The following is a 25213-nucleotide window of genomic DNA, read 5'->3' on the forward strand; positions in this document are numbered from 1 at the left end:
GGACGAACGTAAAGAGGGCGCTTGAGACGCGCACAAGTCAGCAAATATTCCTGATGATTTATTGGCGTGAAGTTTCGTGCACAATGACAAACAGGAGTGCAACATTCTCGAAAAACAATAAGAAGAGAGGACTGCCATAACATCAATGAAAAACATTACTGCAGGATTCAACATGGCTGTGTTTACGATTAGAAATGTCAAACAAATTTTGCTTACGTAGGCGATTGTAGACAATAGCCCGAATCTGTATCTGTATGCATGAGACTGTCTGAATACCGGCAGAATTCACAGTTTTGTTGTGAAAAGAGACACATTATGCAGAAGTATAATATGCTGTTATGCGTGTTTGTCAGAGCTTGCAGTTGTTGTGTGACGCGCGTTCTCTGCGGGCGTATCGTGACGAGCTGGACGCGCTCCGAGAGAAGGCCGTTAAAATCGATTCCCTATTTTCGTTTTCGAAACTTGTGTTGGTTGGTCCGATCGATTGTGCAATCGATTTTCGAACGTAAAGTGACAGCCCTATTGGAGACCCAGGAGACTTGGAGCTGGGCGGGACCATTGGAGACCCAGGAGACTTGGAGCTTGGCGAGACCATTGGAGACCCAGGAGACTTGGAGCTTGGCGAGACCATTGAAGATCCAGGTGATTTTGAGCCTGGCGAGACCATTGGAGACCCAGATGACTTGAAGACCATTCCGGCGCACTCAGTGTCCAAATAATACACTCACTCATTTTCATCAACTCCTTTTAAGTGGACTATTTAGTGGAGTAATGTAGGGAATAGTGAATGAAGGTATAGTGGGCGATTTCTAACATAGCCTTTCTCTCATCCTATGGCATTAGTTCCGCTCATCTGCAGGTTCCAGTACACATATGGCACTGGTTTTACACCGGATGCTCTTCCTGACAGTGCTCGGACACAATCATAGCCAATTTGATCATATCCAATCCACCTAACCTGCATGTCTTTGGACTGTAGGGGGGAAACAGAGCATCCAGAGGAAACCCACTCAGAAAGGACTCGAACCAAGGATCTTCTTGCTGTGAGGCAACAGTGGTACCCACTGAGCCGCCAGGCTTCACCCCAGGTCCTTACCTGATTAGGTAGCCAGCTATTCATTCCCACAATCTATACAAATGTATCCGTTTAACTTTTTCCTGGTCTAAAAATAACCTTTTGACAGCCGTAATATTTTAAAAGTAGCAATAATCAAGGACTGATGAAGCTTACAGAGGGTGCATGAACCAAGGATGCAGAAGTCTTTTTTGTTGAAACTTAATTTTTAGATGCAAAATTGCAAGCTTTTTTGTCTTTTTTTTTAATTTTTTTTTTTTTTTGTCTTGGGAACTAAAATAGTTCTAAATAATAGATCATACATAATTATATGAGTTGCACATAAAAACATAAAGACACGGCATAATCTGCATTCAGAAACAGCGGAAAAACATTGTGTACATCTGTTAGAAGTCGAATATACATTTCTTAACACAACAGAATGTTGATATGCAATGAAAATCAAGATCCGTTATGGGAGCTGCACATTGATATGATCAACAGGTCAAAGCTGTAACTATATTTTGGATTTGAGCAATACAGCATTGACAATCAACACTCAGAACCAGGGTTATCTGTTTCAAAAAAACATTTATGTGCACAAATATATAAGCATCATGTTTTGCTTTCTGAATACTCCCAACAAAACTCTTTGTGCCACAAAAGGATTTTTTCTGCAGTTGAACTGCAAGTCAGTCAATTTTCAGTCACAAAGCTCTGTAGTGTGTTCGTGATTATGCAGGTGTCGCCTCCTATAGGTTTCTATGATAAAGCAGGTTGGACGTTGATGAAGCCAACACTTAAGTTAAAATACTTTTTAATTTCATTGGCAATTCCACAATACACACATAGTATGTTAGCAAACCTGCTTTCCACATTGAATATATGTTTTGAGCCAGTGAAATAAATATGTATATATATATTTTAGTTGACAATGAACACAATGAACAATCATCAGTTGATCTATGTTCCTCAAATGTTTGCATTTTGATTTTTGATCTACTGTTTTGGTTCAGAAGACTATCTATGTCTTCTGAACATAGATGCAATAAAAAGTGTTTCTACACTATAATGTTTTAAAAGATTTCAGTCAGTTTTTGGCATTGTCATTTTTACGCATTTATGTTTGTTTAGACATAACATTTGTTTGCTTCTATAGTTAATTTGACAGTTATAAACAGTTCTGATATTGTTAAATTTATTCATGTAAAATAACATTGTATTTATATAATTTAAATAATAAAATAAAATATTAACAAAATACTAAATAATATAAAATATTACATTAGTGAACCATATTTGAAGTGTACTAATAACACCTGGAAATAATTTTATATTTGCTATAATTACTTATATTTGCAATTATTTTATATGCACATGGTTTTGCAAATACACTCTCTTGAGGAATGAGATTTTTGATTATTTCAGTACAAATCAGGAAGTTTGCTTGAGTGATTTGTCATTTTATTTAAATGACACAGACAAGTCTGAATTATTTTCACTTGATACAATTTTAAAAAGTCCAAATATTGCAAAAACATGCATTTATTTTGCATGTTCAGCCAGCTGTTTGCTTGATGTTTTAGTTTAGAAGTCCAATGTAAGTCAAACAAAGGATTATTTAAATTTTTGTTTTTAAAAACAAAAATAAAAACTTTTTAAAAAGTCGTTTTTTAAAGTAAAAAGTTTATTTTGCGCAAAAATAAAATGCATTAAGATGTCAAAAAAAAAAAAAAAAAAAAAAACACTTACCTTTCAAACACTGAAAAGAGTTATTTGAAGAATTCTACACGCTACAAAATGAACCCCTTGCCCTTATGTTTCCATGTCGCATCAGCTGCAGTTACAGAGAGGAACCGAGAACTTTGTACATTACCAAAGCTAATATATCAGTGATTCAGTAAGATATCTGATCAAATCACGACCACAGGTACAAACCACAAATATAGATTTATCATACGTGTTTATCTGGGTTACGGATAAACAGATTAGAGACAGCTCAGACATCTTGGTAGGCAAAGGTCTCCTCCTGGTGGTATAAACTCGAAGCCATTCTTTTAACTGACACGCATCTAAAAAAACCTTCAGCGTCAACAGACATCTTATTTCATAAATGACAATAATGAAAAGACAAAAATGAGTCACGGAAACTATGTTCATGATTTCTTAGAAAGCTGCGTGAGAGGGGTTTTTCTTCTTCAAAGCCTAGGCCTACTTAAGTTTGGATTTGAAGTTGTATTTTTAATATAAAAAGTGAATAAAGATCATTCCATTTTATTCGACTGGCTATCTTACACCTAAAATCATGGGCTAGGGCACCAAATGGAACTATTTTTACATCAAAGTCAAGAGTTTGACAACTTGAAAACAGTCTGATTGAGGCACTTTGCGTTTCACAAGAGGAACAGACCGTAATGTGTGGGTGCCTGCAGAGCAACATTAGCCACAGTTTATACTTGACATCAAACTTCTGCTCACACCTCTTAAAAAACAAAGCAGTTATAGTCACACAATCAGACAAACAACCACAGAAGCGGGCATGTGTCAAAAAACAGCCGTGAAAAAAGTCACGAACGCTTTTGGAGAAGGCATCATTTTTCTTTTTCTAAACAGGCATATGCCTGCATGCTTACAAAGAGACACACACATGCTAACTCGATATAATTATATTAACATTTTGAACAAATGTTCCTGTGAACAAATGAGTTTTAAAAGTAGGCTACCAACAATCGCATTCCATGCAATTTCTTAATTAGCCATAGCCTATCAAAAAACAGCATATGCACACAAAAAGAGACAGTGGGAATATATTTTATAGGTGTCTGGTTAAATGTAATAAAATCAATGTGCGTGCATGGATTTTTGAGATTGTTTTCGTTATGCAAAAAAAAAAAAAAAAAAAAGATAATAATAATAATACACTGATGACGTGTTTAAAGTTGCCTGCACACGCTGAGATCTCCACGATAAGTTCAGGGGAGATTTAATTAGTCGTTTATCTGTGGGATCTGACCAAGATCACAGTCTGCAGATGCAGCTTTCACACCTGCATGTTTCCTCAGCCACTCCGGATGGTTTTCACATGGCCTGGGTGAGGTCTCACGAGAGTTAGACAGGAAATATGTAAAAATATGAATCCTTCGAACAGTTTAGATGTATACGCGACTTCTTACTGTACGGCAACCTAAACCACACACACACACACACACACACGAGTAGCCTACTGGCTTATAAACGAAGACATTTGAGACGAGTCGTACGAATAAAATGTTTCAGATGTTTAATCTCAAAAATAACTGAGGGTAAAGTAACTTATGTACAGCACAGAATGTGCAAACATGTATGGTTTCTGTACAAAGAAATGTACATGCAAAATTAACATCGAGTCAAAAACATTCAAACTGACGTTATGTAAAAAACAGGGTGTCGCTACGTCCAGGTTTTTATGGTGTCTGTACATCTATACATTATGAGAAACTAACTTAAATAAAACATGAAAAGTCATACTAACATTACTGTCCCAGCATTTATTTATTTTTTTAACCTCCTTTTATAGTCAGCAATAAAATAACTGCAAATAGGTTTTAGTGACAAGAGTTGCCATTTGGAGTAATTATTAATTCCACTGCAGTTTGCCTCAAAACTTGAACCCACAATTTGGAGGCAGTTAACTTGGTTCTTTCTCCCTGTACAACGGATATAGTACACGGGAACAACTCATCTCATCGTATTTTAAAACAAGGTGAAATGAAAACAAATAATAAGTATTATTATCGTTTAGTCATGCAACCTTATATTAACAGACAACTGCTGCAATGAGCAGATATGGAAATAATCTGACCATATGAAGCACTACTAACTTAAAAAGACACAATAAATAAATCAACAATCAATACATGTAAACTCCTGCTCTAGGAGTCCGAATTGCATTCATAACTTATTGTTACAAATCATAACCACCAAACAGGGAGAAGAAGCATTTAGGTACATGAGGATTAACTTTGGTATAACGATGAAAAATAATGACATTCATAACAAAAGTGTGACAGACACAAATGATTTTCACCAATGAGGCTTAAGTTTACAACATAATACTGAACACAGAGAACTCAGCAAAAGAGCCACAGAAACATATCTCAACTCGCAGTGGCCGATACATGTCGATTTAACACGAATCGTTATAAATAGCTGCAAAATGTAAAAGCTCAAACATTGCACATTTCAACAAATTACAAAGAGTGCACATTTGCTCTGCTTACTGGCACTTCCTGCCTTCTGTGGGTTTCCAGCTTGTATTCTAACTGGTCAGTTGAAGGTCATGAACAGCCAATGAGAACGCATTTCAAACACAGCAAATAAACACGAATGAAGGCAGGTCCAGTTTATTTACAACATAAGGCTGATAGACAGATGCGAATCCAAACGAAAAGCTTATCTTTTACTCCCCTTGTCTGAAAGAGTTGCAGCTGTTATGATTGCTTTCCAAAATGACTGTATGCTTATCAAACATGAAACTTGAGATGAACACCGTAATTTAACCGATTTTGTCTCCCTTTAAATTCCTCCAAAACGTTCAGGATAAAGATATCATCTTTACTGTGCTTCTTTACATGGTTTATACAAAATGCAATCTTTCCTGAATGTATGTAGCTATTCGAATTACAGTACTCCTCTGAAGCAACACAAGGCTAAACCTTTCTGGCTCAGGGAACAACCTTTAAAAAATCACTCTTTTCTTCTTCTTGTGAGTGTTGTTCAAACAAAGAGAGAACGAACATGTAGCTGAAATGCATTTTTGAACTGTGGGAAAGGGGACTTCAGAGATTTGTCAGCAGCAGTTACAGTAACAGAGACCCAGAACCATTTCAGAATGACTCTAAAACGAGGATGAGATTTCAGCATATTTCCCATTTATGCTCTAGATTTTCAACAGCCTTCCTCCATATCCCACTCAGATCTGCAGGAGAACATTACTGTTGTATTCCCCCTCTACGTTTCTCTCAGGTCTGGCTGAGCAGGCGGCTACGCAGGAATGCTCGGAAACTGGCGACGGGTCGCAGGTCGTTCTGATGTTTCCTCCGCTCTATGAAAGAGATGAGTCTGGAAGTGTCGAGGCGAGTTGCGGCGGAGGCCACGCTGGGCTTCAGCCAGGGCTCGTCGCGTAGACAGACCTGCGCAGTGGGACGTCTGCAAGGCTCTCCTTGGAGTAAAACGCATAGGAAGTCCCGCGCCACCTGACTCACGCCGCGGAAGTACTCCTCCGGGAAGCTGAAGTCGAGGCGGCAGATGTTGAGGCAGGTCTCCTCGACGCTCTCGTCCAGGAACGGGGACGCCCCGCTGAGCATGACGTACGCCAGCACTCCCAGACTCCAGAGGTCAGAGGTCAGAGCCGCCGGCTCACCCAACACCAGCTCGGGGGACGAGAACTCTGGGCTGCCCAGCAGAGGGTGGATGTGAGGGATGTTGGAGAGATGTGCCGCGTCACCGAAGTCCGTCAGTTTGACTAGAGGCTGGGTCGACGTTTGCTCCAGTAAAACGTTCTCTGGCTGGAAGACACACAAGTATGGGATAATGAGGAGAAATGGATGCCTGACAGGGTCAAAACATTAGAATATAGCATATAGAATATACAGAACGTTTGACTTTAGAATGATGCAATCGAGAGGTCAAAAATTAAAGAAATTACAGTACAGGGTAAGATGACCCCTCACCTTTTTTCTTCTTTAACTATAGATGGCACACATATCTCAACACTAAATGAATGCCTATGCTCTTAATTTTCATCTGAATATCAACATTTGTGAGATTTAGTCGGTCAAAATAGCTTTGTCTCTTGAATACAGTGATCTAAGATCTTTTTTGGTCTATTTGTTAATGAGGGATTTGTTGACCTTGGGGTAAGATTCCCACAAAAATTGGCACAGAAAGCCAAACATGGTGTTGCTCGTGTTATTATCGTGTTAAAATTTAATTATTTTGTAATTCATAGGGTCTAAAACACTTCAATCATTTGTCCCCCTCAATTTATTAATAGGGTTTTCTACATATTACAAAATTCCAAACATTTAAGAACATGGTTGTACATTTTAGCATATGTAGAGAAAAAAAGGGGGAGATCAGAAGACACGCATTATTCAATAATTGAATGAATTATTTCAGACATTTTAGAATTTTATCAAGACCTAAAGGCTATTGGTTTGAAATCATTCTTGAATGCATAGTGATGCCATTATGACATATCATCAATTCAAATATGGGCAATTAAATATGTATATATTCATATTCCTGTAGAACAAATGTACCTTTTAGATTAATCTCTTTTACTGGGATTATCTTTGTCTGTCATCTGTTATTGAATTATTAACTAAATTGTCCATATACCATTACACACCCTAGTTTCTTAAAACCCTGTGTCTAATGCTTAAATTAATATTCACGGCATGGAAGAATTTATTTATGCAATTTTATTTTTACTCTTAATGCATTTGTTTGTGTTTAGACTAATAGCTGTAACCAGGAAGAAGTTATTTGCATTTGAAATATCCTTGTTCATCTTTTTGGGTTTAAGTGACAAACTTTCTATTTAATTTGACATTTACATGCTAAAAGCGTTTGTTCTGTAAGCATTTTACGGCATCCTGTTGACTCATCAAACTTCTTCTTCTATGCTTTCACTATTGCTTAAATTCCTCCCTGATTTTAATAGTCTTTATTATTTAAGACAATGTATGAAGCTTTTTATTGTTAGCCCTTGTTATTAAGATGATGTCAGTGTAAAATAAATGCACTGAATGTTCTTCAGGGTTCACACTTTTTATGACTAATGAATCTACATGATGTGTACAGTATTAGTATGATGTGTACACCCCCCCCCCCCCCACACACACACACCTGACAAAATATATTACAGATTAACATAACTACAAAAATGATATTCATTCTAGAAATTTCGGTAACACTTATATCACAATATGGTTCATTAGTCAACATTAGTTAATGTATTAACTAACATGAACTAACAATGAGAAATACATTTGTTACAATATTTTTTTTAATGTTAGTTAATAAAAATACAGCTGTTCATTGTTTGTTCATATTAGTTCACAGTGTATTAACTAATGTTAACAAAAACAACCTTTGATTTCAATAACCTATTAGTAAATGTTGAAATTAACATTAACTAAGATTAATAATTGCTGAAGAAGTATTGTTCATTTTAAGTTCATGTTAACTAAAGTTAACTAATGAAACCTTATTGTTACCAAACTTTTTTAGGTCTAGAAAATCACACTTTTAAAATGTCTTTAATATTCCGTTTGTTTTAAAATAAAAATGACTGTTTTTGAAGTTTTTGAGGGAACAGATTAAAACAAGAAATACATCTTGATCTTTAACTGTTTTATCTGATTTTATAGGTTGTTAGCGTCTTCATTTAAATCATTTTAAACCATCTTGCAGCTTGCTTCCCCAAATGATCTACACACTTATAAAGAATAATTCAATGGGAAGGCCCACCTTCAAGTCAAGATGAGCAATCCTGCACGCGTGAAGGTAGTGTAAAGCTTCTAGAACATCCCGTAGGTAAAGAGACACCTTTTCTTCAGTCAAGTTCCCCCAGCTAACAATATAGTCCAGGAGACGACCTTGATCAGCGCTGACAAGCAAAAAAGAGAAAATGTGTTTCAACAAAACACTCACACTTTCCTAAATCATTAACGTGTGAGAAGATTATATCGTTACAGATAAAGAAAAGAAGTCCACGTACATCTCCAGGATAAGAACATAACTGGCTGGGGTCTCAAAGGTGTCCAGCAGGCCCACCAGATGCGGATGCTGAAGACACTGGAGGACGCCCAGCTCTTGAACCACCTGCTCTCGACGCATTAGCTTCTTGTTTACTAGCTTAGCGGCCACTGATAGCCTGCTTCCTCTCTGCTCACACCACTTAGTGACGGCAAACCTGCCTCTACAGACGGACGGGAAACAAATGTTAAAGATAAATAAGTATGTTTTATTTTATATCTTCATTTAGCTAATCCAGTATGTGAGGATATTTGATTGGTACGGTACCTCCCCAGTTCCATGACTTCAGTGTAGAGGGACTCAAAGTTATCCTTCCAGAGGATACCGTCACAGGAAGTGCCTACGAAAAAACCAACACCGTCAGTGACTCTGCTGGTACAGTTGAACACTGGGGACGGAAATCAACTGACCGATGACTCTGAGGTAGGCTGATGATGTCACTAAGCCCACGTCATTGGAGGCGATGCAGGTGTAGGTGCCACTGTCGTCCAGAGCGGCAGGTGAGATACGGAGGGTCACTTCCCCTGTCTCACTGAATAAAAAGTGAATAATTACAACACAATAATTAACTGCAAAACCAGCGTTGTTCTGTATATTCAAAACATGCTTCTCTGGATTACTAGATTAGTGCTGGGCAACGAATAATCGCATCCATAATAAAAGTTTGTGTTTACATAATATATGTGTGTGTGCTGTGTATAATTATCTTGTATACACACATATGTATGTATATATTTAATAAACATGTGCATGTATATACAACTGTATAAATATATTTATACATAATTTATATTATATATAAATATTTTATATATAAATAATACATTTTTAATAATTATATACATGCATGTGTATAATAATTATACACAGTACACACACATATATTGTGTAAACACAAACTTTTTATTTTGGAAGCGATTGTTGATTATTGTACATTTTCACTTCTTATATTTTTACATTACAACTTTGTTTTTTTACGCTTTACTTTTTATTAACCAAGCTTTTTTTGATAACCAATATAATTTTTAATTAAAGGAATAGTTCCCCCAAAAATTCAAATTATCCCATAATTTACTCACCCTCAAGCCATCCTAGGTGTAGATGGCTTTCTTCTTTCAGCCAAACACAATCAGAGTTATATTAAATAATATCCTGGCTCTTAAGCTTTACAATGGGAGTGAATAGAGTTGGCATTGGAGTTGTATGAATTACTTTTATGATGAATGGATGTGCTTTTTGGAGCTTCAAAAACTGTGCTTGGCTGAAAGAAGAACGTCATATAAACCTAGGAAGGCTTGAGGGTGAGTAAATTAGGGGATCATTTTCATTTTTTGGTGAACTATTCCTTAAAGATTTGATATTTAGTGCACTTACATTTTAATTCTAAAATTTAAAAATTGTAATCAGGAATTTTGCTCACAAAGGAAATAATCTACGTTTCAAGATGAGAGATTAATTTTGTTGGTAACACTTTACAATAAGGTTCATTAGTTAACATTAGTTAACTACCTTTAAATAAAATGAACAATACTTCTGCAACATTTATTATTCTTAGTTGATGTTAATTTCAACATTTACTAATACATTATTAAAATCAAACACATTAACTGATGAACCTTATTGTAAAGTGTTACCATTTTGTCTAACCGACATCAATGACAAATTGTAAAAAATTAAATGAAAGATTTAAATAAAAATAAATAAAAAAAGTAAATGAACTTGTTTTCGTCCAAATGACCAAATGCAGTCAACGGACAACACGAAGACAACTGCATGGAAATAACATTTAGCACGTACCAAGTTTCTTTCAGTAAACAGTTCAAATGAAAGTAGCGAAATGACTGTTCATCTCTCACAATACATTCCATCAGAAAACAAAGCAAAAGCGCCACCTGCAGTCTGTATAACAGCATGACACTGTGCACTGGTTTTACCTGTGTGTGAGTGTGTATCTTCCACCACTGCTGAGAGTGCTCTGGTCAGGCCCTCTCCAGCAGACCGAGGCTTTGGGCTGCCCACAGATCTTACAGCGGAGAGTAACACTGTCACCCCTGTCACACACCACCTCACACAGGGGGACCGTGAACTCTGGGGGAACTGCTGCCAGCAATTCAGAAACACACAGTCATATGGCTGTTTCATTATGACACATAAACGGATTCAATATATTCAGAGAGATTTCCAAGAACGAAAGAGCAATATTCTTACTTACCATCATAAATGTAGTTGGGATTCAAAAGCTGAAAAAAAAGCAACAATGTAAGGTTTCATATGTAAAATATGTCAAAACCAAGAACTGAATTACACAATGAATCATCAGACTGTACCTTTACAGAAACCTTATTGGCGGGTCCATCTCTAGACTTGCGAAAGCCATTCTCTGGTTTGTTCTCTTTTCTGCCCTCTTTGTCTCTCTTTTCGGACTTTCGTCTGATGCGGAGAGCTGTGTGCCACGATGAAGACTTCCTGTATGACAAAAATAGCACTGTTCTTGTGACAACTAATTCAAAGTTAGACTATAAATATTAGACAACAAACAAGACGTCAACATCCTTTTAAAACTGTGTCTCTTCTAAGTGAGTCATAAGCGGATGTTTTCGCACTTACTTAATTTGTAGTAAATTAAAGGTCAACGTGAACTCAGAATGAACCTGTTTACATGCTTAATACACATTCTTTGTTTTATTGAGACAATTCATCAGTGCACATTACTCAAAAGCATCATCATTTTAATCAAAATAACTTCTCTTTTATTTCCATTTCGAAGTGGAACTGACGATGCAGTGTAGAGTTTCACTTCTGAGGGAAGCGTGGTTACATAACCTAGACGTTTTTACATTTTTTTCAATCAAGTCCCATTCAACATTTATGTTGAGTATCCTCTTAAATTTTGAAATGTATTATAGAAGGTTGATGGGATAACCTTAACCCTAAAGTAAGTACTGTTGGAGAATTTTCCTTGATTCATGTCTAAGTATGATGTAATGAAAAATGACAAGCATGACAAAATAGGTCTGAGAAAGGATGAGAGAATGAAAAATAACCAGCTTGCATCAGCAATGCAAAGTGTCAAAATATTGAACCAACAGAGCACCATTGTGTGAGGTTTGACCAATAGAGAAGTCATGTCTGGCTGTGCCAAGGTCACCAGGCGTGACAGAGGGGAAGAGATAGATTTGAGGGTGCCCATTGGGCACCTAGCGATAAGAAAAAATATAAGACATGAACACTGGCCATTGTAACTTCAGATGTCCGGACGGCCGGCCGGCTTCTCACTTTGTTGCTTGTCAATAAAGTTAATTCTTCTGACCTGGAACCTCGACTCTGAGAAACTACTTTGAGACCTGAACCAAAAAGAACTATGAATTCGCCACAACATAATATGTACTTAATTAATACGTTTTAATACATTTGATTAATTGAACTGTAACAACTTCACATTAAAATAACGTGTACTATAATATAATATAATATAATATAATATAATATAATATAATATAATATAATATAATATAATATAATATAATATAATATAATACTTTATATTGTGTACATGTACTTACTATAGTAATAACAGTAAATTATGCATAATTACAAGCAACTAACCCTAATCTTAACCCTAAAGTAAGTACATGTACTTAATTAATACATTTTAATACATTTGATTAATTAAACTGTAACAACTTCACATTACATGTACATATATTATAGTACATAATAACATGTACTATAATATAATATAATATAATATAATATAATATAATATAATAACCCCTAGATGGAGTCAAGATACATTTTTGTTGTCGCTATGGACTATATTGACAAGAATGATGTATATGAGATGATGTATTGAGAGAAAACGGATTTCACGGTGAGTGATCTAATTTTCAGCAGTAATAAAAATAAAGTGTTTTAAAGCTTGTTGTTTTGCAGAACATCACAGTTATGTGACATGAGAATAGTAAGGCCTGTAGTTAGGGAGTACATGTTATTTAAGGAAAATATACTGTAATTATATTTTCAGAATTACATAATTTTTTTTTTAAACCTAGTCTGTGGGCTAAAACGCCCCCAGGGGGCATCGCTTCCCACTATCATAATTACTGTACCATGTTCTGAACATCACATCCTTTGTTTTCCAATCAAATGTAATCTAACTAGTTGATTGAATTAAAATATTTGGACTTGTATTTAAAAATTACCTCAAGTAACAGTATGTAAGTATGTAAGTAACAGGCTGATTTTCAGCATGGTTCATAATAAAATTCATATTTATCTACTGTTATTTTGACTTGACTTTAATTTTAAGCTACAACTGCTTGGGTTTTGCTGTAAATGTATAAAGCAAATAATATAATATAATATAATATAATATAATATAATATAATATAATATAATATAATATAATATAATATAATATAATATAATATAATATAATATAATAAAATATACTATAATATAATATAATATAATATAATATAATATAATATAATATAATATAATAGTAAGAAAGGCCATTTATTTGTATGGAAGTAAATGACAAGATATTTCTGATGCATTTACTAACTTCTCGAAAGAAAAACATTTTTTACACTTAATATAAAGCAAATATCTATAGAAGCTTGTTTCCGCCACAGAATTAAAAATAAAAAAGGTAATTGCGACTTTTTTTTCTCTTCACAAGTTGCAATTCTGACTTGTGTGATATAAAGTAGCAAGAGTCATAAAGTCAGAATTGCGTGAATTATCTTTTAAAATTATAATCTGTGGCTGAAACAAGCTTCCATAAATATCCATTAATGAATTCCTTAATCCCTGAATACCCTTATACCCTAAATGAATGAATATTATTATTTTTGTTATTATACAAATTGCACTACACACAAGCAGTTTAGTAACAATACGACAAAACGCTGTGAAGCTGAAGGTACCCTAAACCTAACCACAAAGATAGCTGTTTGGCAGATGTGAATTACTTTAGTATTTCTAGAATAAACAAAATAATTATCGCACCCGTTTAATTACATTTTTTAATTTAGCTTTAATTGCTTACGTGCCAGTGATTACGCCTCCATGTGCCAATAGTATCACACATGGCTAAGGTTACCCCTGGTAAGCAAACATTACATTGCTGACATTGTGCATAAAAAAAAAGTCAAACCATATGGTGCTTCTTCATCCTACAGTAGATCTGACTACTTAGTCCATCTGTAATAAATAACAAATAATAACCAATCCTCACTTGAGGGTTCCGTCGGGGAAGTCGGGAATGATGGTGGAGGTGTGACCCAAAACGTAACCGGGGATCCAGCCCTCAGCTGCTGGGCCTTGATCTGTCGAGGCACGGAAAACTAGAAACATGTTCTGCTGGTTAGAGGCCAATATCTGCACAACCTCTCCTTGATATACACTGATCTCATCCTCCTTTAGAGCCACATAGTCCTGGGTCACCAACATGGTCGACACACTGCTGCTGCTGCTGCTTTCACTCTGAGAGCAGAAACATAAGCAAAACGTCAGCATAACACCACACATTTGACATGATTTACATTTTATTCAATATGTTTGTATGTGAAATGTGTTGAAACATTTAGTAAGCTGGACATTTAAGAGAGCATGAATGAAGCAAGTGAGAGCAGTTCAAGGAAAATATTATTTATAAAGCAAAATCATTTTTAGTTACAAGAACCTCTTTCGAGATACACTAGAGTCGTTCACACTGACAGTTCACACTTAAAATTGCTGCTCAGATGCTGTACTGTTGGTTACAATGTCTATGCTCCTACCGATAGTCGTTGGAACTTGGCACATGTTAAACTTTGTTGCATCGCCAACTATCTTTTTTGCTCATGTTGCTTCTAATCACCTACTCATTAAAAATGAATAACTTCTGGCATCTTTGTTGAAGCAAATTACCGTCAGTGTGATTACCCTTTAAGTTCTGTTGGTTAGGAGAGGAAATCTAACCCTTCAAGTCATCATGAAATCAATATTTGAGTTTTGAGGCTTTTAGTCCATGTCTTTTAACTTCATGACCATCTATTTGCTAGTGGACTGCTAAAAGTTGACAAAATATATTTGAATAGATAAACACATTTAAAGTACAATCTTTCTCTTTCAGGAAACAGACAAAATACATGAATGACTCATACTGCACTTTGGGAGAACCCAGATTTTTTGTCCAATAAAATGTTTTTATAGAATGAGAATATCATTACCTCAAATACTGCCTGCTTCTGACTTGCAAGTAATAAATTACTGTTCATGACTGTGATGTACCAAAGCCTATTTGCTATTTTAAAAAAAGAATAAACCCTTTGATATGTTCTTGTTTCAATAGGAAATACAGTGTAAGCCTGCAGGGGATTTTATGGGGATATTGTCGGGGATATTTTCAAAAAGAATTTTTTTTTAAATCTGCCAAAAAAGCAGTAAGCAGGTTAATAAAAATAAATAAAAAAAGTGTTAGTAATTGTTAGTTGGCTGGTTTACGTGCTCCCAATGCTTGCATATTAGGTCTTCACGGGCTGTTAAGGAAAGAAAATCCTGCCAGTTCAAAGCAGATAGAATCAGCAGAAATAGTCAATGGATGCACAGAGTTTCTGAGAAACTCTTGAGGAGTTATCCTGTTTAACAGTGTACATTGTTAGTTGCTCAGCACAGTCAAACCAGGCCAGTTAATATCCACAACAGCCTGTGAGAATCCTCTTTTAGGACCAGGCACAATTACACACCCCAGCGGGTTAGTATGAAGCTGGAGGTGGAGGTGAAGCAGGACTAGGCCTCACTGAAGCCAGGAGCTAGAGTTTGGCTCTTACCCCATTGCTGTGAGTGGAGTGCAGGGACTGCTCACTGGTGGAGGAGCAAGTACTGATGCGGTCCAACTCCTTACTGTGGGCTGAGTGCCTGCGAGTCTGACACTGGTTGCGACTTAACGTGTCACTCTGCTCTGTGTAAGAGCCAGGCCTGCCAGTGGGAGAAGCTGGCATCGAGACCCAAAAAGGGGAACCCTTCTGGGCTTGGATGCCTGGTGTGAAAGGTGTAAAGTTCTGAGGGTTCAAGGGGGAGAGAATGGGTGATGGGACTCTTAGACGAGGCTTCGTTAGGGTGAGAGACTGGGACGCAACTGGAGTTCTTGGAATAGGTGTCCCTGATTGGGCTTCCTCGCGTAGCTCCTTCAAGGGGCTCTCCAGGACCCGCATCCTAGGGACCTCACTGTTAAGGTCCTGGTCAGGAAGAGGGCACGTACCTGAAGTGCGGTCATCTGGGGTAGGGGCGTGGTGGTGCTGCACAGGCTGAGGGAGACGAGAGGAAGGTTGAGGGATTCGGGAAGCTCGGGATCGGGAGCCACAGCCGGGACCCATGGAAGAGCTGCTGCTACCCCCTGGAAGTCCACTGCTGCTGGGTCCTCCAAGACCACTTGCTCCAACATGGTTCCGTTGGTATTCAATGGGTGAAGTTAGTGCTGAGTGGACAACAAGAGACAAGTTAGGTTAAATACTATAACTCAATCATCTGAGACATTTTCATGTCTGAATGTTCTCAACAATGTTCTATCCTGTCCTATCCTGCTCCCAGAGGTCCACTATTCTACAGGGTGTAGCTCCAGTCCTATTTAAACACACCTGAAACAGCTAATCAATGTGTTTTGGGGAAGCTTGGAGCTAAACTCTGTAGGACGTTGGCACACCAGGAGCAGGATTGGATACCCCTGGTCTAAAGCAACATATAGTAAACACATTACAGGAACAATCCCACAGGACCAACTTGAGGTTAAGATAGTTTGTGGGGCTTAACACCAACAACCTTTTGGTTTACAGATATTTAACCAATAACCTCCTTTGTTGGAAACTCTAAAATTGCATTACCATTGAGGAAGTTTCTCTGGTTTTCCAGGATGCTGCTGATCTGCTGGATCCAGGCCTGGGAAACCATCCGGTTGGAGGAATGGAGGACATAGTGTTCTGTACTGCCAGTTGATGACCTTGAGGTCAAAACAAACTTACAAGGGTCATTGTCAGGACTCTCCTCTAGACCCAACCAACTGACCTGCAGAGTTGAGAGAGAGATAGAGAGAGATAACAGAAGAAGAATTAGATGAATGATATGTCTTTAGTTGCTATGCTGTGTCTTGAGCACAGTGTTTTCAACAGCAGTGGTTCTGTCTACACACCTTTATGCTGTTCTTAAACAGATAACCTGGCATAGAGAAGCCCTTCTTTTTATCCAGAGGTTCACTGAAGATAACTATTTGCTCAAAGAGGAAGACGCGCCTCTCCTTCATGCGAGAAAGGAGACCACCGTCCTGGTCTGAGACCATAAAGGTGTCCTGGAGAATCAGTCGGCCCTGGGCTACAATTTTACCCTGAACACAAACATAAAATAAACAATGTTCAGTCCACAGAAAAGTTAAAACTCCCTAAAATGTGCAAACACCACTAAAAAGTAAAAAACTGTAATAAAAAGTATTAAACGAAAATGAGACTCTTAGTAATCCATCCCAGGGTAAAGGCTTATTTATATTCAAGGTGTGGTCACATTTACCATTGTTTTTTTTTGTTTGTTTTTTTTTGTGGCAAATTTTCACATGTGAAATCCAGTCATTTCAATAGGAATCAACATGATCTGGAATTTTGAGTAAGGGCACCATTTTTTCCCTATACAGATATCACAACAGGTTCAAGTTAGTCATGTGGATTTTCCACGTTAACAAACAGAAAGCTGCTTTGTTTGAAAATTACGATTGTGTGAGCTCTGCTTCATACATCCCAACAACAGTATAAAAACTATTTACACACAAAATCTCTATGAAATGTGACTGTGCCTTAGGTAAAAAAATGTAATAATAAACATTCACAACATGACTCTCTATGCAGTCTATTTCAAAATATTGTGTGATGCTCCCATGTTTTTTATTTGGAGGCAAGGTCAGTGTTTTAGTTGCTCGGAATGTGAATTTTGCCAGGCATCTAAACTCTTTCAGGGAATGATGAAAATTCGCTGCCATTCTTGGTTTGATTTGTTGCCTTTTAGCTGAATCAGCATTAAAGGAATTACTGCTAATTTATGTACATACAACTGTTAATGGCTGTGCTTTTAACTTCATTAAAACCACCTACACGCTCATAATTTATTGTAAAAAAGGAAATTCATCTTACATCAAATCCTTGGAGGCGTCCAACATTCATCATGTCATTGCAGCGTTTAGGAACAACACACATCACCTCTACTGCTTTCTGTGAGAGAGCATACAGCAATGTTAACAACTAAATTTTTAACATTTAAAACATGTTTGCCAGTGTATTACTAAGGTGTAGTGGGTCGTTGTTACAGTAGGTTGTTGCTAGGTGGTTTTTAAAAGTTAAATACTAACCCATGTCTTAAATACACTTACCTCTAATTCTACTGTGTCCAAACCAGCCTTTTTGGAGAACTTCAGGAAGTCCTAAAATTATGCAATCAGAACAAGGATTTCAGAATAAAACAAGAAAAATATCTTTTCTCAAAGATCATCCATGCTTCACATAAGCATGATGAGAATGTATGGGGTCAGTAATACTAGAAAGAATGTCTACATTGCTTCTGCAATTTCCCTGCCTGACCTTCAGCAGAAGCTGGTATTTCATGATCCGCTGCACTGGTTTAATCAGTAGATCTGTGATCTGTAGCCTGTGGCCTAACCTCTGCTTTAAATCCTGATGAAGATACAAAGGAAAGATGAGTGTGGTTATGAGTCTGTCTCACTTTTCAGGACTCATGTTTAAAATGTCAGGCAGGATGCAGACAGTGACTTGAGTCTTACCTCAAAATATGTGTCGATGTACTCTGAAACAATGTGCTCTGATTTGGGCTTGTTTTGGCAGTACACAATGTACATGTGGAGTCTTCGTTCCTGTGGTCAAAACAAAATTTCAGAGACAGAAGTCAGAATCATTATCATTAATCATCATACTAAATAAACTATTAGTAACTATAGAAACAACCTTAACTATAGAAACAACCTAGCAATGGAAACTAAAACAAAGAAAACAGGAGGAACGCAACACAGGAAATAAGAACATACAAACTGAGAGTACAGGAAATCAAACCAACACAGAACATGACAATCAGATTAGTTTATTTTCAGAATAAAAGAAAGCCGTTCATTTTATAAATTATGCATTTTCTGACACATAAAAAAAAAAAGAAAAATCGTCTTATACTGTATGTATAAAAACTGTGATTGTTGACTAGATATATGGCATGAAATATATGGATTGAAACATTATACATATATACCTTTGAATTTAACACAGATGCACCCTGCAATTGTAGTTGTCTTGAGTCCTATTCGGACGGGACTAGTTTTCCAGGGAGACGTAGAGAAATTTGTGTTTCACAGTACTTTGCGCCTTCTGATCCCCTCTGAATCTACCAAGTCTGTGTTTATCTCACACAATCTTTTTCAAAATTCCAGAGCAAATTACCTACAGTTTTTCGGTAAACTCAACGGTCCTCTGAGAAATCTAATCCCGTCCGAATGCGAATGTCTGTGATTGCTGATATTGCATTATCCTAATGCTTATCCACCTGCATTTTTTGACCTACCTGAGCTACCGTTTGACAATATTAGTTTCAATATGGATGGTCTCCAATGAAAAAAAATAACATTACAAAATGAATAAATAGAGCCAAATCGCAGAAACTTGCTAAGACTGCCAATTTTAATATATGTGTCAGGTAAGACTAAGATACTTATCTAGATTTCTCTCACTTTTGCAAATTTATTATAAACAGCCACTGCTATAAACTTGTGCAGTTTACTTAAATAGGGTTTTTATAATAAATTAAAATTATATCAACAAATGATACATTACAAGACATATGTCATTCGTGATGCACGCAAGCACAGCACACAATTTTCTGTAACGCCCACATCTAGAATAAAACACCCCCACCTCTGTAATAAACATGGTGATGTTAATCCTGACCGAATCGTACATGAAATCACAGACGGCGAGTGATAAGAATTGTAATTCAAACATCGTTTAGAAAACTAGTCCCGTCCGAATAGGGCTTTAGTAGGAGTGAAATCACATCATACCTGTCTGATAAACAGGGGTGCGAGCCTATCAGGGTCCTCCAAGCACTTCTCCAGTTCACTAAGAAATAAGCTACAAAGAGCAGAGGTTTACATTAACATTAATGCCAGAAAATTAAAGTAGGGTCTTAATGGTATTTGAAAGGATGGAAGCTGAGTGCATCATTTTCACATACTCTTTATGCCAGTCATAAATCTGGTTAATGTTCCCAAAGACAATCTTATCTTTGCCCTTCATGTCGTCGGGTACACCCTCCTCCTTCATCCTGCTTATGTAGCCCTGCAGGTGCCAGAACACATGAGTACAGTTACCATGTAGACAGTGACAGATAAAACACATGGTGCCATCATTCTGAATTAGCAGCAAATCCAAACCAATCTCATTTCCTTTCAGAGAGACACTCCGTATCAAACAGATCATGTAATCAATTCACAACAAGTTGTGTAAGCCCTCAATAGATATAGACTATTGAACAAACAGAACTTAACCCTGAAAGCAGCTGGCAATTATTTTTACTTGAATTAATGTGTTCGGTTATAAGTGGTCACCATAGTGATCTCAGTGCGGTGTTTGTTAAAAGAACTGAATATAATCCCACCTCCACGACTGCACCAAGGTCTCTCACGTAGTCCCTCTCTGTCTCGACCAGTTCCAGCAGAACATAACTGGAAAAGAAAAGAACATTTCAATTTAAACCAAAATGGCAGGTGGAGTGAAAAGAAACACATTTAGTACCTGTAAAAATATTTCTAATTATGAAATCGTATTAAAATGTACTCAATATTTGAGAGTGCTACGTATTTTTTTAATGCTAATTATAGTACTCTACAGGAATCAATGCTGCCTATGCACCCTTTCACATGACATTTATAGCATTGACTATGTTCAGCAGAACAAGCTGTTTGCTATCAGTCAGTAACTTGTGTGTGTGTGATGCACAGTGGTCGCACTAATGGTTTGTAAAAGCAGCGTGCTTACATTGACTTGCGCAGTTTAATTCTCACGCTTAATAGTATGTATAACTCCTACCTTAATATAACAAGCTGTGTTACTATGAGGAATGATTACCTCAAAATGTACATCTATATGCAGGTACAGCACGAGATACTTTCTCTGAATGAAATACATACATCTCTCTAACTTTTGCTCACGTGCCAGTGATTAACCCTCAGCGTGCCATAGGTTGCAGACCCCTGCCTTAACCCATGCAGTTACCTTATATTACCCAGCACTTTCTAAGGTAAGTGGACTGCAAGTACACCTAGTACGACCTTGATTTTTAGTGCCAGCTTATCAGAAAGCGACAACTTTGTCCTCTTCAACTCACTGTGCTTTATTCGTAAATGTTTTATGTGATTTTGTGCATAAGTTAAATAGTTAAACTTTGGATGGAAACATACTGTAGCTAATGTTCCTCAATGCATTGAACTCTATGGAATAAATCTTGAAGCTACAGTTAACTCAACCCAATGTAAAGCATTATAATGTGATGCTCAAATGTCAGACTATAGCTTTGACCCAGTTTGCCACTGACCTTTTAAAGCAAACACAATAATTACGATGCAATTCGCATGATATATCCGTAATGTACAACCAATATTCTAAAATGATCATTATTGAACTAATTTACATTCAACAAGAGCTTACCAACATAGTAAGGAGTCTTAAAACGAGTCCCTCATGTCTAAAAAGTTATTTTTACTTTCTATGATGTATCAGGTCGGTATGACTCTGTATTGATGACTCGGTATTTTCTGTCTTAAACTCGTTACCTCTTTCATCTTCTTTTGCTCTTTTTTGCCATTTTTTTAAGTACCAGTCCTGCTTTTTTAAAACTTCTATGCTACTATCTGCAAAACTTTTCGTGCAGAGGTCAAAGTGTCATCATTTGTATTGCGAAATGAAGCCCTGATGTGATTCATATTCCAAATCAGTCACTTACAAGGTTCCACGGAAGAGATTCGATTTCGGTGCTGTCTTAAGGCCCATTTTACACCAAGAACAATAACTATAAAGAGGAAATATCTGAGGAAAATAAGAGAGGGACGCACTGTCGTCTCTTGAGGAAGCCAGTCTTGCGTTCGTCCATCTCATCGATGGGAGAGGAGGAAGACAGGAAGGAGTTATCCGATGGGATGCAGGAAGGACTACTGCTATCTCTTTTCTCAACAGGGAGAGAACTGGGCCTGTCCTCCAGACTCTGAGAGAGAAAAAAGAATTTAGTGGACAATACAAAAATATTCAATGTGAAAAGATGGACTGTGATCTCCTACCATTTTGCTCTTGACGAGTTCCTCAATGGCGCTGACCAGTTCAGCTGCACTCGGTGTCTCTGAACTGCTGGGACGTCCAGACAGACGGGAGGTAGCCTATGTAAAAAGGAAAACAAGTGACAATATTTAGAATCTCACAAAGGTAGGACTATCATAAATGTTATGAATAAAAAAAAAAGGAAATTATCAAACAATTTTGGTCAGGTTGGGAAACAGCAAGACTACCACCTTAGGCTTGTTTCCACCGTTTTTTTTTTTTTTCTTGTTTCAAAAGGGATATACCGCTTACTCATCAATTGATTATTTATTGCTGGTTAACTAAGTAGTCTAATTTGCATGTTAAATGCCCTACCTGTCTTTTCCCCCATGAGGACTAGTTTATTAAGTGGAGTGACTTCACTTTTGGGTTATAGTTAGTTACATAATTGACTAGACTTCAATATTCATTTATTATGTGAATCTGCAACGATGCTCACCATTGTAGTGTTCTGACACTGAAGGCGGAAACATTCCATTCCAAATATGGTAATGAGTGTGGTTTCTGGATTCGCCAGCCAATCGGGGGCTGATTTCAGAGTGGCAGGGGCTAATATGGGGGGGACGGAAGTAGGAACTTTGGTTTGGAAGATTTGGGTTGTTTTGGGTAAAGAGTAAGTGCATACATGGCCCACCACATGTGATCGTACACACAAATACTCCATTAAAAAGCACATAAAGGTCACGGACAGTCAGAAGTCAGAATGCTACTGAATCTGTGCCTCAAGTTCTGGCAAAGCACAACTGAGGACGCGTGGAGTATTCAAACAAAGAAGGAAGATATGCAAGGATGAGGAATAAAAGTAGAAAAAAGACTGAATAGAAGGAAAGAACAGGAGACGGCTGGAGGAGAGAAGACTACATAGAGAGATAAGGAAACTGAGACAAAACAGAGGCAGAACAGAAATCAACATAATGCTGGAGAACATTAAGAAACAAAGAGAAAACAGACAGCAGTTAGAGATGCCTATCAGAGACCTCACTGGTCTTCTTCTAAGCTATCATTACCATAGGTTAAGTCAATATAAAATGGCATTTGCAACACATTCCAACCAAGTGCATCTCACTGTATACCAATAGTAATATAGTTTTTAAATTCTATCGGTTACACTTTATTTAAAGGTGTCTGTGTTACAGTGTAATTATACATCTAAGTACTGAGTAATAATAATTAACTACATGGATTAGGGTGTGGTTCAGGTAGTCTTCATGTAATTCAGCACAATTTATAGTAATTACTATAGTAACTACATGTAATGTGTAACAAACACTGCAAAATAAAGTGTTACCCTATTTGTTTTGCTATTACATGAATCTGCATTAAATTACTGCATTAACTATCAGGGGTGCAAACACATGTATGGTCAAAAAAGAGAGAGGTAATCGAAGCCCTCGTCCCGCGGCATATATTCAGATACTACATTGCCACCCTCCCCAAACCACCCCTATAGGCACATAGAGTCAAATAGAAAAACTATCTTGCACTTCTTCTTCTTGCTTTACAGCTACTTCCTGAAAACAATTTCACCTGATGATTTGAATAGCTCTTTTTGTAAAGAATTAATAATTCTAGGATGATTGGGGTAATTGTGTAGGGTAGGCCTAGTGCATCTGCATAGAAACTAATAACAAAATACAAATATAAATACAATAAAACACAAATACACGAGAAATAAAGCAGTGCTTTATGTTTTTCAGGTAAATTAACTGTATTAAGTATTAATACAGTTTATCTTTTGACAAAACGTGATTTTTCTCTTTCTCTTTTGTTGTTTGATTAACTTTGGTGACACAAACAGCTGCAGGTATATTGGGCGCTGTCCCTTTAAGACGAATGCACGTATCTAATACCGGTAATGACACGCATCCGTTTTATTTTGACTGCGTTTACGGCGAAACTCGTTGAGACGGACACTGGCTTATTTTTTTCGTGCACATGTCTGTTCAAACACAAATAGATAAGAAAGAAAAGGGAATTCGGTGTTCACGAACTTCACGTGCTGTCTGCGACTGCGTGGCTCTGTGCGCCGACAGACCATCTACATTTGGATGTTAAACATAATATATATAGCCTGATACAGCAAAGACAACGTCGGCAGTATTGACGGCAAAATAGGCTACAGAATATTTCGTTCTGTATGCCTATTGACAGGGGCAATATTTGAAAATCGATAATTAGGCCTATTTTTTAAATTACAATTATATATGCATTTGTCAAAACCGAGAGACTTTCAAGCATCAAAATGTAATTTATTAATATGTATTTGCGCCTTCTATTTTGTCAGAAAACTTCCAACACTCTTGCGTGTCGCGTGAAAAATAGGCGTCGGTTGCGGTTCTATTTCTAGCACGCGGTTTCGGCGCGGCTCGAGAAGTGTGTGTGTCACGCAGGCATTGTGCTCTAACACAAGCTCTAACCAGTTAACATGAGAGCCGACATAAAAACGGACACTCCACGCCACGCAGAGAGAAATGTGATGCAGTGGCAGATTCAGAGTGAGACAGAAACACTAGTGGTTCACGCTTGCGCACATACTGCTGGTTTGGCGCGCAGTGTTCTGATTCGCTTATTTCCTATTTACTTGTTGGAGGACGCAATCCAGAATTACTGTTGGTTAAATTATAATCAGACCCTCTCAAACCCCTGAACTGTTTGTAAGATGTACAACAGTAGCCTATTCGGCTGTTAGTTAATACTGACCTGTAGCCTGCACAGCCTTGGTCAAGTCAAGTCAAGTCAAGTCAACTTTATTTATATTGCAGTTAATTCAATATAGATTGTTTCAAACAAGCCTTACAGTGATAACAGGAAAATATAATTTCGGTTGTACGGCGAAAAATAGTTATTGTTCAGCTGAAGTAAGTTCAGTCAGATAATCAATTATTAAATTAGTTCATTTCATCTATAAAGCAGGTCTGCATCGTCCAGCTCAGTTCAGTTCTCAAGCAATAGTGTCTTAATAATA

General features: G+C 37.1%; 1 protein-coding gene across 1 annotated transcript in view; it reads right to left on the minus strand.

The window, feature by feature from the left end:
• Positions 1-4312: 4312 nt before the first annotated feature.
• triob (trio Rho guanine nucleotide exchange factor b) overlaps positions 4313-25213 on the minus strand; it is a gene marked incomplete at its 5' end in the record, with an annotated part of 170021 nt that continues 149120 nt past the window's right edge. Inside the window, 21 exon segments of the mRNA XM_081388786.1 lie at positions 4313-6600; positions 8570-8708; positions 8820-9020; positions 9125-9197; positions 9268-9389; positions 10792-10954; positions 11070-11124; positions 11128-11323; positions 14100-14347; positions 15676-16322; positions 16726-16906; positions 17031-17222; positions 18016-18093; positions 18252-18302; positions 18460-18552; positions 18660-18749; positions 19941-20010; positions 20114-20217; positions 20537-20603; positions 21990-22138; positions 22212-22307. Coding sequence (XP_081244912.1) covers positions 6055-6600; positions 8570-8708; positions 8820-9020; positions 9125-9197; positions 9268-9389; positions 10792-10954; positions 11070-11124; positions 11128-11323; positions 14100-14347; positions 15676-16322; positions 16726-16906; positions 17031-17222; positions 18016-18093; positions 18252-18302; positions 18460-18552; positions 18660-18749; positions 19941-20010; positions 20114-20217; positions 20537-20603; positions 21990-22138; positions 22212-22307 — 3561 coding nt within the window. The 3' untranslated portion in view covers positions 4313-6054.

Source organism: Scardinius erythrophthalmus, assembly GCF_964197995.2.
Source record: "Scardinius erythrophthalmus genome assembly, chromosome: 16".
In the NCBI taxonomy this organism is placed as follows: domain Eukaryota; kingdom Metazoa; phylum Chordata; class Actinopteri; order Cypriniformes; family Leuciscidae; genus Scardinius; species Scardinius erythrophthalmus.